This window comes from Ahaetulla prasina, chromosome 1 (assembly GCF_028640845.1).
Source record: "Ahaetulla prasina isolate Xishuangbanna chromosome 1, ASM2864084v1, whole genome shotgun sequence".
NCBI classification, from domain to species: Eukaryota; Metazoa; Chordata; class Lepidosauria; order Squamata; family Colubridae; genus Ahaetulla; species Ahaetulla prasina.
This window is the reverse complement of record NC_080539.1, coordinates 259,903,209-259,916,669: the sequence shown is the minus strand read 5'-3', so window position 1 is coordinate 259,916,669 and position 13,461 is coordinate 259,903,209. Positions and strand designations below refer to the sequence as shown.

Below are 13,461 nucleotides of genomic sequence, written 5' to 3'. Positions count from 1 at the left end.
TAGAAAATTCAGGACATTATCTGGTTAAAGGCTTAACTGGGAATCCATCTCTGCTGTATATATTTTTTGAAGAATTGGTTACAAATTTTAGCTGAATCAGGTTTCATCATTTCTTCTTAATTTTATTAAATTTCAGCAATCAACCTCTTTAGCAGTATTTGAAGAATGGTATATGCATTGTTTAAATTAAGGGAACTCTCTTTAGTTTTGTAATACACTTTTGTACTAGGCATTGAAAGGAAGGTGAAAAAAGTCCAAGAAGAAGTAATAAAATAATATGGGAAGAGGAAATGGAAGTTACACTGGAATTCTTTATGGCATAAAATTCTATTTAAATCCATTTTGGAGAATTAGAATAACAGAATTAGAAGGGACCTTGGAGGTCTTATAGTCCAACCCCCTGCTCAGGCAGGAAATCTATACCATTTCAGACAAATGGTTGTCCAATCTCTTCTTAAAAACTTCCATTGTTGGAACACCCATAACTTCTGGAGGCAAGTTTCCAAAAGCTTACAACATAACATTTCTGCTAATGTTTTAGGGTATTTTTCCGCACTGCTTTATTAAATTAAGATTATATCATTTTGAGCTATAGGCACTAAACTAAATAATCCATACTTTTTCCCATACTACATTTCCATACTGCCTCACTATCATGTCATCCCTAGTCCTTCTTTTCATTAAACTGATCGTAACCAAATGTGTAGATTTTAATACCCACCATTAACATTACATTATATGAACCAAAATCTTCCTCTATAGACTGGTAGGGATTACATTGCTGCTAGAGGTCTTGCTGTTGTCAGTTTAATTCCTCATTCTGGCCAAATACTTTTGAAGTTGCTCAACGACCTTTGGAAATCAACTATATTGTACGTTTATTTTCTGTATTTTTCAACATAACAAATTAATGTATTTTTTCTTTCATTTTACAGGTTTATTGTTGCAAAACATTAGAAAATTAAAACATTTTTGTTTGGATCAAATATATTCAAAGAAATAGTATTGGCTAAAAGAAAAACAACGAAACAGAGCCCTGATAAATCTCTTTGTTAAATATTGTTTTATTCAAGTTTTGTATCCATTTTTAATCAACAAAAGCCATTCATAATCGATTATATTTGTTTATGAGAGAATCTATATATCTTTTTCTTTATCTGTATATCTATATATCTTTATCTATATCCATATATCTTTCTGACCAAAATATATGAGCCGAGGTGGTGCAGTGGTTAGAATGCAGCACTGCAGGCTACTTCAGCTGACTGCTAGCTGTAGTTTAGCAGTTCAAATCTCACCGGCTCAAGGATGACTCAGCCTTCAATCCCAGATTATTGGGGGCAATATGCTGACTCTGTAAACTGCTTGGAGAGGGCTGTAAAAGCACTATGAAGCAGTATATAAGTCTAAACACTACTGCTATAGTGCTATTAGCTATGGATTTTTAAAGTCTTTATACCTGTCCTTTCTGTCTCTCATTCTTTGCTTTTTCATATTTGTGTTTTGTATCCTATTTTTATATTCTCTTGAAGTTTTGTTAATGTTTAGCTTTGCATTTTAAGAAAAAACCCGAAAGTGCAAGTAGGGAGCTGCCTGAAGAAAAAAAGAAGTCATAAACTTAAGAAATGAATAAAACTCATTATAGATCTATGCAAATTATTGATTTCCTCAGCCGTTCTAGTGGAAACATCTTCTGGGCATGCGCAGATAATCTGAGAAGACCTTTCTGAATAATGACTGAATTCTGGCAAAAAATCCATGCAGTTGAAGCTGCTTTGTGAATTATTTACACAGCTCTAATAAATAATACATAGTACTATTGGTCATGTATCCTAAAGCAAGGGTGTCAAACTCGATTTTATTGAGGGCCGCATCAGGGTTGTGTTTGACCTCAGTGTGTATGTGTGTGGTCTGCTCGATGCCACTCGTGTCGGGATGCCTGTGGTGACCTGAGCGCTCCGCCAGCGAAAATGGGCTCCCAAGCTCAGTTTTTAGCTGCAACGGCCTCCTGCAACCCTCTGCCAGTGGAAACAGAGCTCGGGAGGGCCGCGTGTGGCCCTCCCGAGCTCCGTTTTTCCTGGCAGAAGCACCACAGGTCGGTTCTTTGTTGTTTCCAGGTCAACCCTGCGGGCCAGATCTAAGCATCTTGCAGGCTGGATGCAGCCCATGGGCCTTGATTTTGACACCCTTGTCATAAAGGGTCATTATAATTATTCATTATTTCTCTATTCTTTGACACCAAGAAGCTATCTAAGTAATATTCAGTTTCCTTGATTTTCTGATTAATATCCAGGCATTCATAGTCAGTAAGGAATACAATAACAGCAATTTTCTCATATGATTTGGTTGCCAGTCATTTTCTAAACTTCTGAGAGTACTCGGTTAACCTTTAAACCTCCAGTGCCTTAAATAGTTTAGCTTAAAAGTGCATGTCCCTCAATTTCTATTTCTCCAAATACCAAGGCCAACTTCTGAAGCACTTCTTGATTTATCATTGCCAAAGAAAAGAAGTACATTACTACAAAGACAGGGTGGTATTGGCATTCCGCTTAACGTGGGATGCCAATTAACGAGAACCACGTTAACTTTTAAGACATGGTTTCAGTTAACTGGATTTAGTCCTTTCTGATCTTTGTGTTACTTAATTTCTCTTTTAGCTGTATGTGTCACATGTTTTCATTTTATTATTCATTTTATTATATGCCATTTTTATCATTGTTGTGGTTCATTTTATTCATCTTTACTCTTGCTAAAACCTGAGTGTAGGTCATTAATTCAAAAGTTGATAAATTACTTCTATTCAGGATGCAATAGTAGAATCATTCTTTTTTATTTTAATGGCACTTCTTATTTTAATTTGCTGAAGACAGTTACTGTAGCTAAAAAATTGTACAAGGTATGTGTAGCTGTACAGTTTTTGCTGACAGATCATAATAGAGCCCAAGGGGCTCTACCAGTTGAGATAGAGTCCTTGTTCAGCAAGTAATGAAAAGACTTGTATTAATTGAATTGCACAGGAAACAAAAGACTATTTTTAGAGTTAGTTAACTAAGGTGGAAAAATTTTAAAAAATAACGAAGTTATGTTTTGCTTTTAAAAAAATGTTTTGATATCTGTTGACACATAAACTTGATTTCAAGGAAATTCACAAAATTTCCTTGATTTCAGGAAAGTTTCTATTCTGTTATTGTAATTGTATTTGGATTTTTTTTTATTTCTAGATACATGTATTGGACAGATTGGGGCGAAACACCTAGAATAGAGCGTGCTGGAATGGACAGCAGTTTTCGGAAAATAATCGTGGATTCTGACATTTATTGGCCCAATGGACTCACAATAGATCTCAGTGAACAAAAGCTTTATTGGGCAGATGCAAAGCTTAGCTTCATTCACAGAGCAAATCTGGACGGCTCTTTCAGGTAGGGGTGGTGTGTGTGTACATATATGAATGCATGTAACCCTCTGCAAATACATTTAATATTGCTTAGTTGTTTTCTGTTTACATTTTTCTGTGATCAAGCGATAGTATCAGTAACTCATATAAAAATAATAAAATAAATCTGGATTGTACAGATGTAGTCTGTGTAAAATTCATATTGTATTATTACTGAAATTTTACTTTAATTTTGGGTATCTTTAATCCAATTAATTGGGTCCTTGAGTGGCTCAGACTGCTAAAACAGTCTGTTATTAACAGCAGCTGCTTGCAATTACTGCAGGTTCAAGCCCCACCAGGCCCAAGGTTGACTCAGCCTTCCATCCTTTATAAGGTAGGTAAAATGAGGACCCAGATTGTTGGGGGCAATAAGTTGACTTTGTATATAATATACAAATGGATGAAGACTATTGCTTGACATAGTGTAAGCCGCCCTGAGTCTTCAGAGAAGGGCGGGATATAAATGCAAATTAAAAAAAACAAAACCAGAGGGATACATGTTTTTCTACAATATACTCTGTAAACAACAAAACATCCTAAATGTTGCTCAATGCTATTTCAATATTGTTTTCTCTTTTAAAGAAAGAAAGGGATTCTTTTTCCTATAAAGAAATGTATTTGTAGTACAAAAATCCAACTAGCATGTTTGGTCAAAATGCTTTTATGTTTTGAATGATAAAAAAATGAACTCATTTGACTCCCCATAACTGCTGTCATTGAAAGCTTAAATTACAGCCCAGATTCAAGAAATACAAATAAGTACTGTTGGAACATACATATCTCCTGCTATGACAAAGTTGTTCTAGCAATAACAAAGTTAGTTTCAGAATGTTAATGTTCCTCATGTGCATTGTTGTCATTTAAGATAAAATATTCCAGCAGTCTCATTTTTCTCTCCTCCTCCTCTTCACTCATGACTAGTGGTTGGACATTGTGCAATGCATATTTGTGTTTTGTGCACAACATAATTCCATAGCTTTTTTGGTATCTTCTTATAGATGTTTAAAATTATTTTGGAGCAGTAATGGAAAATGTGACTATGATATTTTTATGCCTGAATGACCTTTAGTTTTAATAGTGCTAAATAAATTAAACTTTAAAGAAATTATGTACACTACAAATATTGCCACTCTGAACTGACTTGATAGCAGTATAACATGTTTTCTATTGTGAACGGTAGATTAAAATCGCTGAAACAGACTCCTGTGTGATGAATCTCCAAAAAGTCAGAACAAGATAGTAATTTAAATAATATTTCAGAGCAACATGTTTTATGGTAATTGTGGTTCCAGTTTGCAGTCACGGTATTTTTTAAAAAATGATTTAAGAGAAAGCATTTTGGTCAGGTATGAACAAGGCCCATTCCACATACCGTATATACTCGAATATAAGCCGATCCGAGTATAAGCCGAGGTCCCCAATTTTACCCCAAAAAACTGGGGTAAACTGGGGACTCGAGTATAAGCCGAGGGAGGGAAATGAGGCAGCTACCGGTCAGGGAAAGCCTCCCTCCCTCAGCCGAGAAGGCTGGCGGCTCCCCCGCCCCGCCCTCTCACTGCACCGGCAGGGCTTCCCCGCGCTAATGCAAAAGCCCGCCAAGTTTGCACCATCCGGTATAATGTGAAAAAAACAAAAAAACAAAAAACTCGAGTATAAGCCGTATATACTCGAGTATGAGCCGAGGGGACGTTTTTCAGCACAAAAAACGTGCTGAAAAACTCTGCTTATACTCGAGTATATACGGTAAATTGAATTACTGCTGTTTATGGAAGTCACTGTTATTTTATTTAAATTTTGACATCTTGTCTTTTCATATTAATTTGTGAAATAGTTTTTGTAATCACTTCGGAAAATATTCTTTCTTCTACAAACTAGGCAAAAAGTGGTGGAAGGTAGTCTCACTCATCCATTTGCCCTGACGTTGGCTGGGGACACTCTCTACTGGACGGATTGGCAGACGCGTTCCATTCATGCCTGCAACAAGAAAGCTGGAGAGAATAAGAGAGAAATAATAAATTCTCTTTATTCACCAATGGACATCCAAGTTTTGAGCCCTGAAAGACAGCCATATTGTATGTTGCTGTTTGTTTCTTTTTCTTTTTTTAAATCTAACACCCATGACTTCAGAGAAGAAAATACAAATATATTATTTATGTGTAATGCAGGCCTCTGCCCTACTGTAATTATTAACAAGCATCTGGTATGCTAGGCTGTTATTTGATTGTGATAGCACGTTTAGTTCTAAATGCCATGGCTTAGGTTCTTAATTGGATTTTCTGTTTAATAAAGTTTGTTACCATCATATTTACATAAGATGTTGATTGCAGAACAGAATCTCAAACTGTTTCAAAGGAAAGAAAATCTCAGGGTTTCATCCTGTAGATTTTTCACCTTGCAGTAACTTCTCTGAGCTCTGATTTGTCTTGCCTGTTGAGAGCATTGGCTGATCTGGCCAGTGTTTCAGTGGAAGTTTGCAAGACAGATTTTCTATGATTGTCAGTGATGTGGCTTTTGCTGTAACGTTAAAGAAGCTCAACCAGCTAGACCATAATAACTGAATAAAAGTGCCAAGGAAGGAGACTTGGGATTCAAATTCTGTGGAGTCCATAAGTTACTCTCATTAATATAAGCTAATTCCCACTTGGATGCCACGGATCTCTGAACAATGTATCAGACTGAATAGTTGAACACTTTCCAAAACTTAAATGAGATCATCATTAACTGGTTGTGCATATCATTCATAACGCATTGCAAATTTGATTAAAAAGCAGGCCATAGTAATGCAAATTCTTTGCTGAGATGCCTTTTTTGCCTGCTTATTGAAACAGGCTTTCGTTTAGAAATGTTAAAATTCAGAATTTCTCAGGCACATGCACGTATGTTAAATACTTTAAATTGGTGATTTTAAGGATGTATTTTTTCATTAGTATCTTATTAATAGTATGTCTTTTGTAATACTTTTACAAAAATATTAAGGATACTTTGCAGTAAGAAAAATAACTTTCTTGTGAGTGACTTGGAGGGAGGAGTGGCAGAGAGAAAGATACCCCATTATTTCTCATGGATGAAGCTTTTAATCAACAGGAAAAATGTGTGGAAAAAATTGAAAAACGGATAGTATGCTTTGATTGAATTCTTTAGCCAGAGGATTTCCAAAGAAATTGTGTCTTGTGCATATTAAATATTAGAAACATAACATAATGTAACATACGGTAGTTTTATCCTAAAGTTGAGTACTATATCATTTAAGAGAGCATCATCGAGGCCTAAGTCTACTATTGAAAATCTCGGAGGAGGTTCAGCCTTAGCTCTGAAGAGCTGTGGCTATACTAAGAAAAAGGATAGATGTATGGTAAATACTCATGGAGTAAAGAGAGACATTTAAGAGCTGCTTTAGCTGAGAAACAGGTGCAAAGCTTCAGTAGATGTCATTGGGTATGTGCCCTGATAGAGTTTGTCCTTGCGTTCCAGATGAGGCTATGCGGTGCTCTCGGAATTCCTAACATATCTCTCAGCTGAGAGCACGTCCCACCCCTGGGTCACAATATTTCTGGACAGTAGTGAGGAAAGCCTGGCACACTGGGAAATACTATCTGCTAGAAATAGTTCAGATAATGCTGTCTCTTGATTCGACTGAATTTGGATGCCATTGCTCCTAGTGCTTGTACCGTATTAACTGATTGTGGATTATATACAGGGCTACCATCTTAACACTGGTGCTTTTGAATGATTACACACTTACTACTTTAAATTGTCATGCTCTCTTTTCGATGCCATAATCAAAACAGATTATACATATTGGGATGGAGAAGAACAAAACAAACAGAACCCCCAGATCTTAAATTTTTAGGTTTGATTGTGAGATAGAAAAGTGATTTGTATGCCTTCCAAAGTCCACTAGCTATAATAAATATAAATAATAAATAAAAATATATAGGCTATATATAGCCAACATAATTGACTGGGACACAGCTGAATGTAGAAAATACTAAGAAGTTGTTACTATTGTTGCAGGGTGAGATATATAGAAAAGTATGAACTCCTGATGAAACAAATAACAATTGTTCAGGTTCAGACTGCTCTGTAACTATAACAACAGTCCAAATAGAAATAAATATGCAGCATCCAGTTGTCGCTTAACATTTTTTTTATACTTCTGAAACTATTAAACCCTATTGAATCCCCAACTGTATTCTAGCAGTTTGAGGTACTGTAGTGAGAAAAGGTACTTTAATCAGGACAGTTTTATGTTTATTGATACTTAACAGATAAACAGTTTTATGTTTATTGATACTCCATATGACTTGTATGGAGCAACATTATATGTTTGTCTTGTAGTCAATTATCTTTTAGTGCCTGACTGAATTTATGAGGAAACATAAAGTGTGATTTTCTTCTTTAGGGATCTAGGTTTCCTTTCTGTGTTACCAGAAAATTAAAAAAAAAAGTGCATGATTTCCTTTCTTCTCTTATTTTTCAAGTTCATACACCCTGTGAGGAAAATAACGGTGGTTGTTCACATTTGTGCCTGTTGTCCCCAAAGGAACCCTTTTATAGTTGTACCTGTCCTACTGGAGTCCAACTACAAGAAGATGGAAAAACCTGCAAAGCAGGTGAGGAAATCTGTACCTTATTGCTACTTGGTTTTTAACAAGCCTATTGAGACCCACAATTCAGGCCTTATGATCTTTCTTCAGCTTTCAGCTTTGTTTCACAAATCTACAAAAGTTGTAAATGTGAGAATTGAGCATAAAATTATTTTTACATTACTTTCAAAAATGCAACAGTTTCAGTTACCTTGAGGTAGTAGTTTGGGAGGCCAATACATTTTATAGATCAATAAAATAAATAAACAGTTCTTAAACGAGGACTATCTGTGATGACTTTTCTCTAGTTTTTTCTTCTCTTCTCCTGAATCCCCCAACCAGTTCCTTCCATGCTTCTTATTTTATAGATTATTTGCCTATTTATTAAATGTTTATTTCCTTCAGAGGCCCTCAAGATTGTAGAAGATGTGTCTATGTCAATTAATTCAGGTTCAGTTTATAGCACAAAGCCCCATACTAATGTATACAAGGGAAGAGAGAACTTGTATCTTCTGGGAAGGTATTCTTTAGCTTTATAGAGGCTGCTTCTGTAATGTATCAGTGGATGGATAACCACTTCAGATACCTATCTTAAATATTAATTTATGACTCCAACTAGGCCTTTTTATTGCATATTTTATGGGAGAAATGCAAGAATTAGAGAATTGTACAAGTGAATGCTCCACAAAAAGACATGTTAGACTTGGTTATGAACAAGTTTACTGAGCATGGTTTATCACGTGATCATATTTGAAGAGGCAGGAATGTTTGGGGAAAGGAGAATTAGCAGCATACACCTTAATGCAGGGGTGTCCAAACTTCTTGCAAGAAGGGCCAGATTTGGTGAGGTGAAAATGTGTGTGGGCCGACCATTCAGCCTGACATTCTTTGAACCATTAACATTAAATGCAAATGAACTATTTTATGAAAGACTAAACAAATAACTTAACTGCACTAATGTGAAGGGTGATACTGAGATCTCGACTTCATTATATATGACTGCATCATCACGCAGTCTTTTAATTAAATTCACCCTCAGTAAAAGGTTTGCAGTGCTCGGCAATCAGCGTTGCCACCTCGTAGCTCACTCTTGTGGCATTTTCATTGGACTCACAGGCTCTTGTGAAAAAGCGCTGCTATGCTGTTAAAGCAGCTTCTAGTTCCTTCCATTTTTCGCCGCTTTTGTTCCCAGTTAGCTTGTTGTAGTTAGCATGTTTCATCTGATAGTGCCTCTTGATAATGAATTCCTTGAAAACAGCCACAGTCTTTTGGCAAATTAGGCAGACACAGCAGTTTCGTATTTCAATGAAAAAATACTCCAATTTCCACTTGTCCTGGAAGTGGCGGCCCTCGCTGTCAACTTTCCTTTTTTTAGTTACAGTCGCCATTTTAGAAATAGGCACACAAGCTCACAAGGGTCATGCGGCAAGAGTGCTGACTCAGATCTACTGCCATCTTCTGGTGAAAAATATGGCTGAGATGCTCTGCAGAGCAGGGTGGCTGTGGAGCAGGAGGCAGCAGGGGACAGCTGCGGGAACCGCTGTGCGGTGAAGGGAAAAATGCCAGCTGGCGGGGATGAGTGACAGGCTGAGCTGGCGGAGTGAAGAGGCTGAGGGCCACTCAAAATTTGAACATGGGCCGCAAGTGTCCCCCGGGCCGGACTTTGGACATGCTTGCCTTAATGGCTCTGGCTTCCTTCTCGAATGCATGCAAATCTGGGCTTATAATTTTCTGTGCATTTATTCTGTCTCCTCATTCTTTCTTGCAATTACATGCATGTGACCCTATATGTGTATGTTTGTTTAGCTTGGCCTGAGAGGTCTTGTTCAATCCAAGTTTATGTCAGAGAAGTAAAGAGTTTGCCTATAATAGAAAGTTATTATAATTTAGTTATGATTTACCATGATATGTGAAACTGCTCCCAAAAGGTAATCTTTTTGTGTTTGGAACAACCACAAATTGAAACCATGCTAATTGGGCTTTATATCCTGGCCTGGGAGGTGGATCTGGCTAGGGGGAAAGAGAAAGTGAGACTGCAGAAAAGAAGTAGGAGAGCGCCCGGCGTTGTGAATTGCTTCGGGCAATCAGGGAGGAAAAAGAGTGTTGCCTCCATGCATGGCATTTTCTGGAGTTTTTTTTCCTCAATTCTCCGAAGCAATTTGCAGAAAAGGCAGAGGAGGGTACACGGCTTTGCGAATTTCTTTGGGCAATCAGGGAGGAAAAAGAGCATTGCCTCCATGCATTGCGTTTTCTGGCGTTTTCCTCAATTCCCCGAAGCAATTTGCAGAAGCAATTTGCAGAGCCGGCGCGCCCTCCTCCTTTTCCACAGTCTCACTTTCTCTTTCCTCCTGGCCAGATCCACCTCCCAGGCCAGGAGCAGAAGCCGACTGCCCCCAACCTGGGTCATCTGGAAAAGAGACAGGCCAGGCGGTGAGCCACCTAGCCTTACACCTCTCCTGCAGAAATGCCCGCTTCACAAGAGCATCGCCTCCATGCATCATGTTTTCCTCCTGGATGCAATTCGCACAGCCGCATGTCCTCAGGAAAACGCAGCAGTGGGGATTTTAGGCCGACAACCTCTGAAGGGGGGGGGACAGGTGGGGGGGGGCTACATTTGGCGTATAAGACACACCCAGATGTTCACCCTCTTTTTGAGGGTAAAAAGGTGCGTCTTATAACTGAAAAATACGGTAATAACAATGAATCGTATAGATGTGCTTAATTCTAGAGATCTTTGGGTAGCAAATGATGGTGGCCTTTGCCCACCACATTTCGCCCCCCCCCTTTTTTTTTTGGCCTCTTCTCCACCACTTGTTGCTCTTGTTTCATTTGTATGTGGACAATGCTGGAAATTGAATTTGTATCTGGAAGAAAGCAATGCCAGTCCCGTCCACCCACCCCCCTTTTTCTGTCTGCTGCAATTGTGTTATTGATGTGCTTCTTAAGGTATTGAAAGAGCAGATTTTTTCCCCTCCCCTTTAAAAAAAGCCCCTCTTTTCACAGCTTTAGAAACCCTTGATGAATGCTCAGAACAAGCCTTTCAGAAGACTCATATTGACCTTGTGTTTCTGGCAATGGGAAATAGCCCCAGTGGGCATTTAGTACTTTGGCTAAGGGCACAGAAATGAGTGACTGTTTATGTGGTATTTGCACCTTTCTATTGTTGAGTTAGACATTTTTTCAGCTCTTTTTATCAAAAGGGTAGAAAGTGGGATGGGAACAGGAAGTCTGGTTTTGCATAAGAATATGTAGCTTTTTGGTTCACTTTTATGGATTATTTCTTTCCCAAGCTCTGCATCTTTTGTGGGTTCTCTACCTTATGCCAACATCCATGTGCTTTAGCTCTTAGTCTTATTAATTAATTCATTGGTACCAAGGACTTTTAATATATTACTCAGGAGGAATTTAACTTGCATTAGTATATCCATTTTTGAGATTTCCTCAGGAATTGTGTTCTTCAGGTTAATACTTTGCATGCTATAGAAAATGTCTGAATTGTTCCTTAAATAATTTTGGGTGCATCTAGGCAGAAACGAGGTTGGTGACCATAATGTGTCTTTAAAAAAAAATTTTAAATGCAGAGCTGCCAGTTTGATTGTGAGAGTATTATTTTCTCCTTAAACCCATTTGTCCTGATTTTAAATTCTCCCTCGAGGTTTTTAAGATGTAGTATATTTTATTATGGCTGCAGTATAGAATAGAATCTATGTGATATTTTCTCCTGCTAAATTTAGATCAATATCTATTCTTCCATTTTTTACTTCACTAATGTGAATATGTATCATACTATAAATGTATAAATGCAAATTACGTAATAACATATAATTTTTGAGAACATATAATTTCTATAGTGATCATATGGCAAAAAAGCTACATATATATTAGCCATCTGTTAATTGTAAAATAGAATATATGTAGTTATGAGGTGTTATATAACTTTTCCTAAAGGAAAAACAGCTACCATTTTAACTGAGAGTGACATTGTGAATTAACCAGACTGTCCAGATGGTTTATGTTTTCTACCCCAAAATGTAATAGAAATAAAAATGTGCATTAAGTGGTAAGGGACTCATACAGACACAAATATTCATTCTACATAAACTGTCCGTTAGGTTGAATTTGCTTGTCTATAAATGAATATTGAGTAGTTCATTTATAAAATGTGTGCTTGTTTTTTTCAACTAGATGGAACTAATTAGAAATTAGTTTTAAAATTCTATTTAAAACCTTTACAAAATTTTAAAATATCCCTCAGTTACAAGGTTTTTAACTGTGGTAACAACTATCTAGGTTGTCTATTATAAATATGCATATGAAACTTTTCTGCAAGAGTTTCATGATGGGATCATAATAATTGGATTTCTCATAGTGTGGAACAAAGTTATTTCAACAAGAATTATTTTTCTAATGGCAATATTTCTTGGCATTCGATTTTTTTCTGATAAACACTATAGTGGCATATATAATACAGTTGATTCTAGTGAAATAAAACTTTTTCCAGTGATGATCTTTCTATAAGTTCCTTTCTTTCTTCTGTGCAGAGCTGCGGATGAACAATTGGTGTAATATCAAATAATTTGTAAATGTTAAACATAACCCTGTTCATTCTTTTGCATGGTTGGTCTAAATAACTAACATTTTAATCCCCCCCCCTTCTCATGATCTATAAAAATATTTTTTTTCTTCTACTATTAGTGGTAGGAAATCATTCAGGTAATTCAGGCTCATGGATTTATGGCTTTAAAAATGATTTAGTGTTAATATACTTCTGGGTATGGTTCAGTATTGAAGAGGCGAATAGATGATAGCTTTACATTCATTGCTTTCCAAAGATAGCAATGGTAGTGGTATTTGCCAGTTTTAGACTAAACCTATTCCCCTTCCCAAGGCTCTGCCAGTAAAATAATGCTTGTAAGAAATTAGTCCTCTTTGTTATGAGAGGGGAGGGGAAGAGAAGAAGGGAAAGTAATAATTACAATAGACCATTGTTATAGTCTAGTTAATAGAAGGACTAATGAGAAAGGAATAATGCTACATTTTCTGCATTAGCAAAAGCAAAATGCTGACTACATTTGTTTAGGTTGGATGAATAAACCGGAGCATTTGTTACTATATTATAGGTGCCTTGTCACTTGTCAAATTCAAAGAGAGCCAAAGGGAAAATGACAAACACCGCTTGTGGAGCTGGTCTGCTTTGCTGCTGTCAGCTCTGATTGGAGATAATTTTGCCAATACACTGCAGCTGCCATTTCCAGAGTAGAAAGATGGTTTTTTAATCACGGGGGTGAAAAGCAACATTATTGGAAGGCAGTATACTAGTATAGTAATTTAAAACTCACAGATGAAAGGGAATCCTACCTTGGTTATAAACCTTGACAAGAGAGACATGCAAATAGTACCATATTCTCTAACCATCTCAATTCTGCTTTCTGCCTGGTT

General features: G+C 36.9%; 1 protein-coding gene across 1 annotated transcript in view; it reads left to right on the top strand.

The window, feature by feature from the left end:
* The window catches only part of LRP5 (LDL receptor related protein 5), a 134,046-nt gene that overhangs the window by 56,705 nt on the left and 63,880 nt on the right, over positions 1–13,461 (top strand). Inside the window, exons 3-5 of the mRNA XM_058156563.1 lie at positions 3,222–3,419; positions 5,312–5,508; positions 7,918–8,049. Of these exons, the coding sequence (XP_058012546.1) occupies positions 3,222–3,419; positions 5,312–5,508; positions 7,918–8,049 (527 nt within the window). The remainder of the gene's footprint in view (positions 1–3,221; positions 3,420–5,311; positions 5,509–7,917; positions 8,050–13,461) is intronic.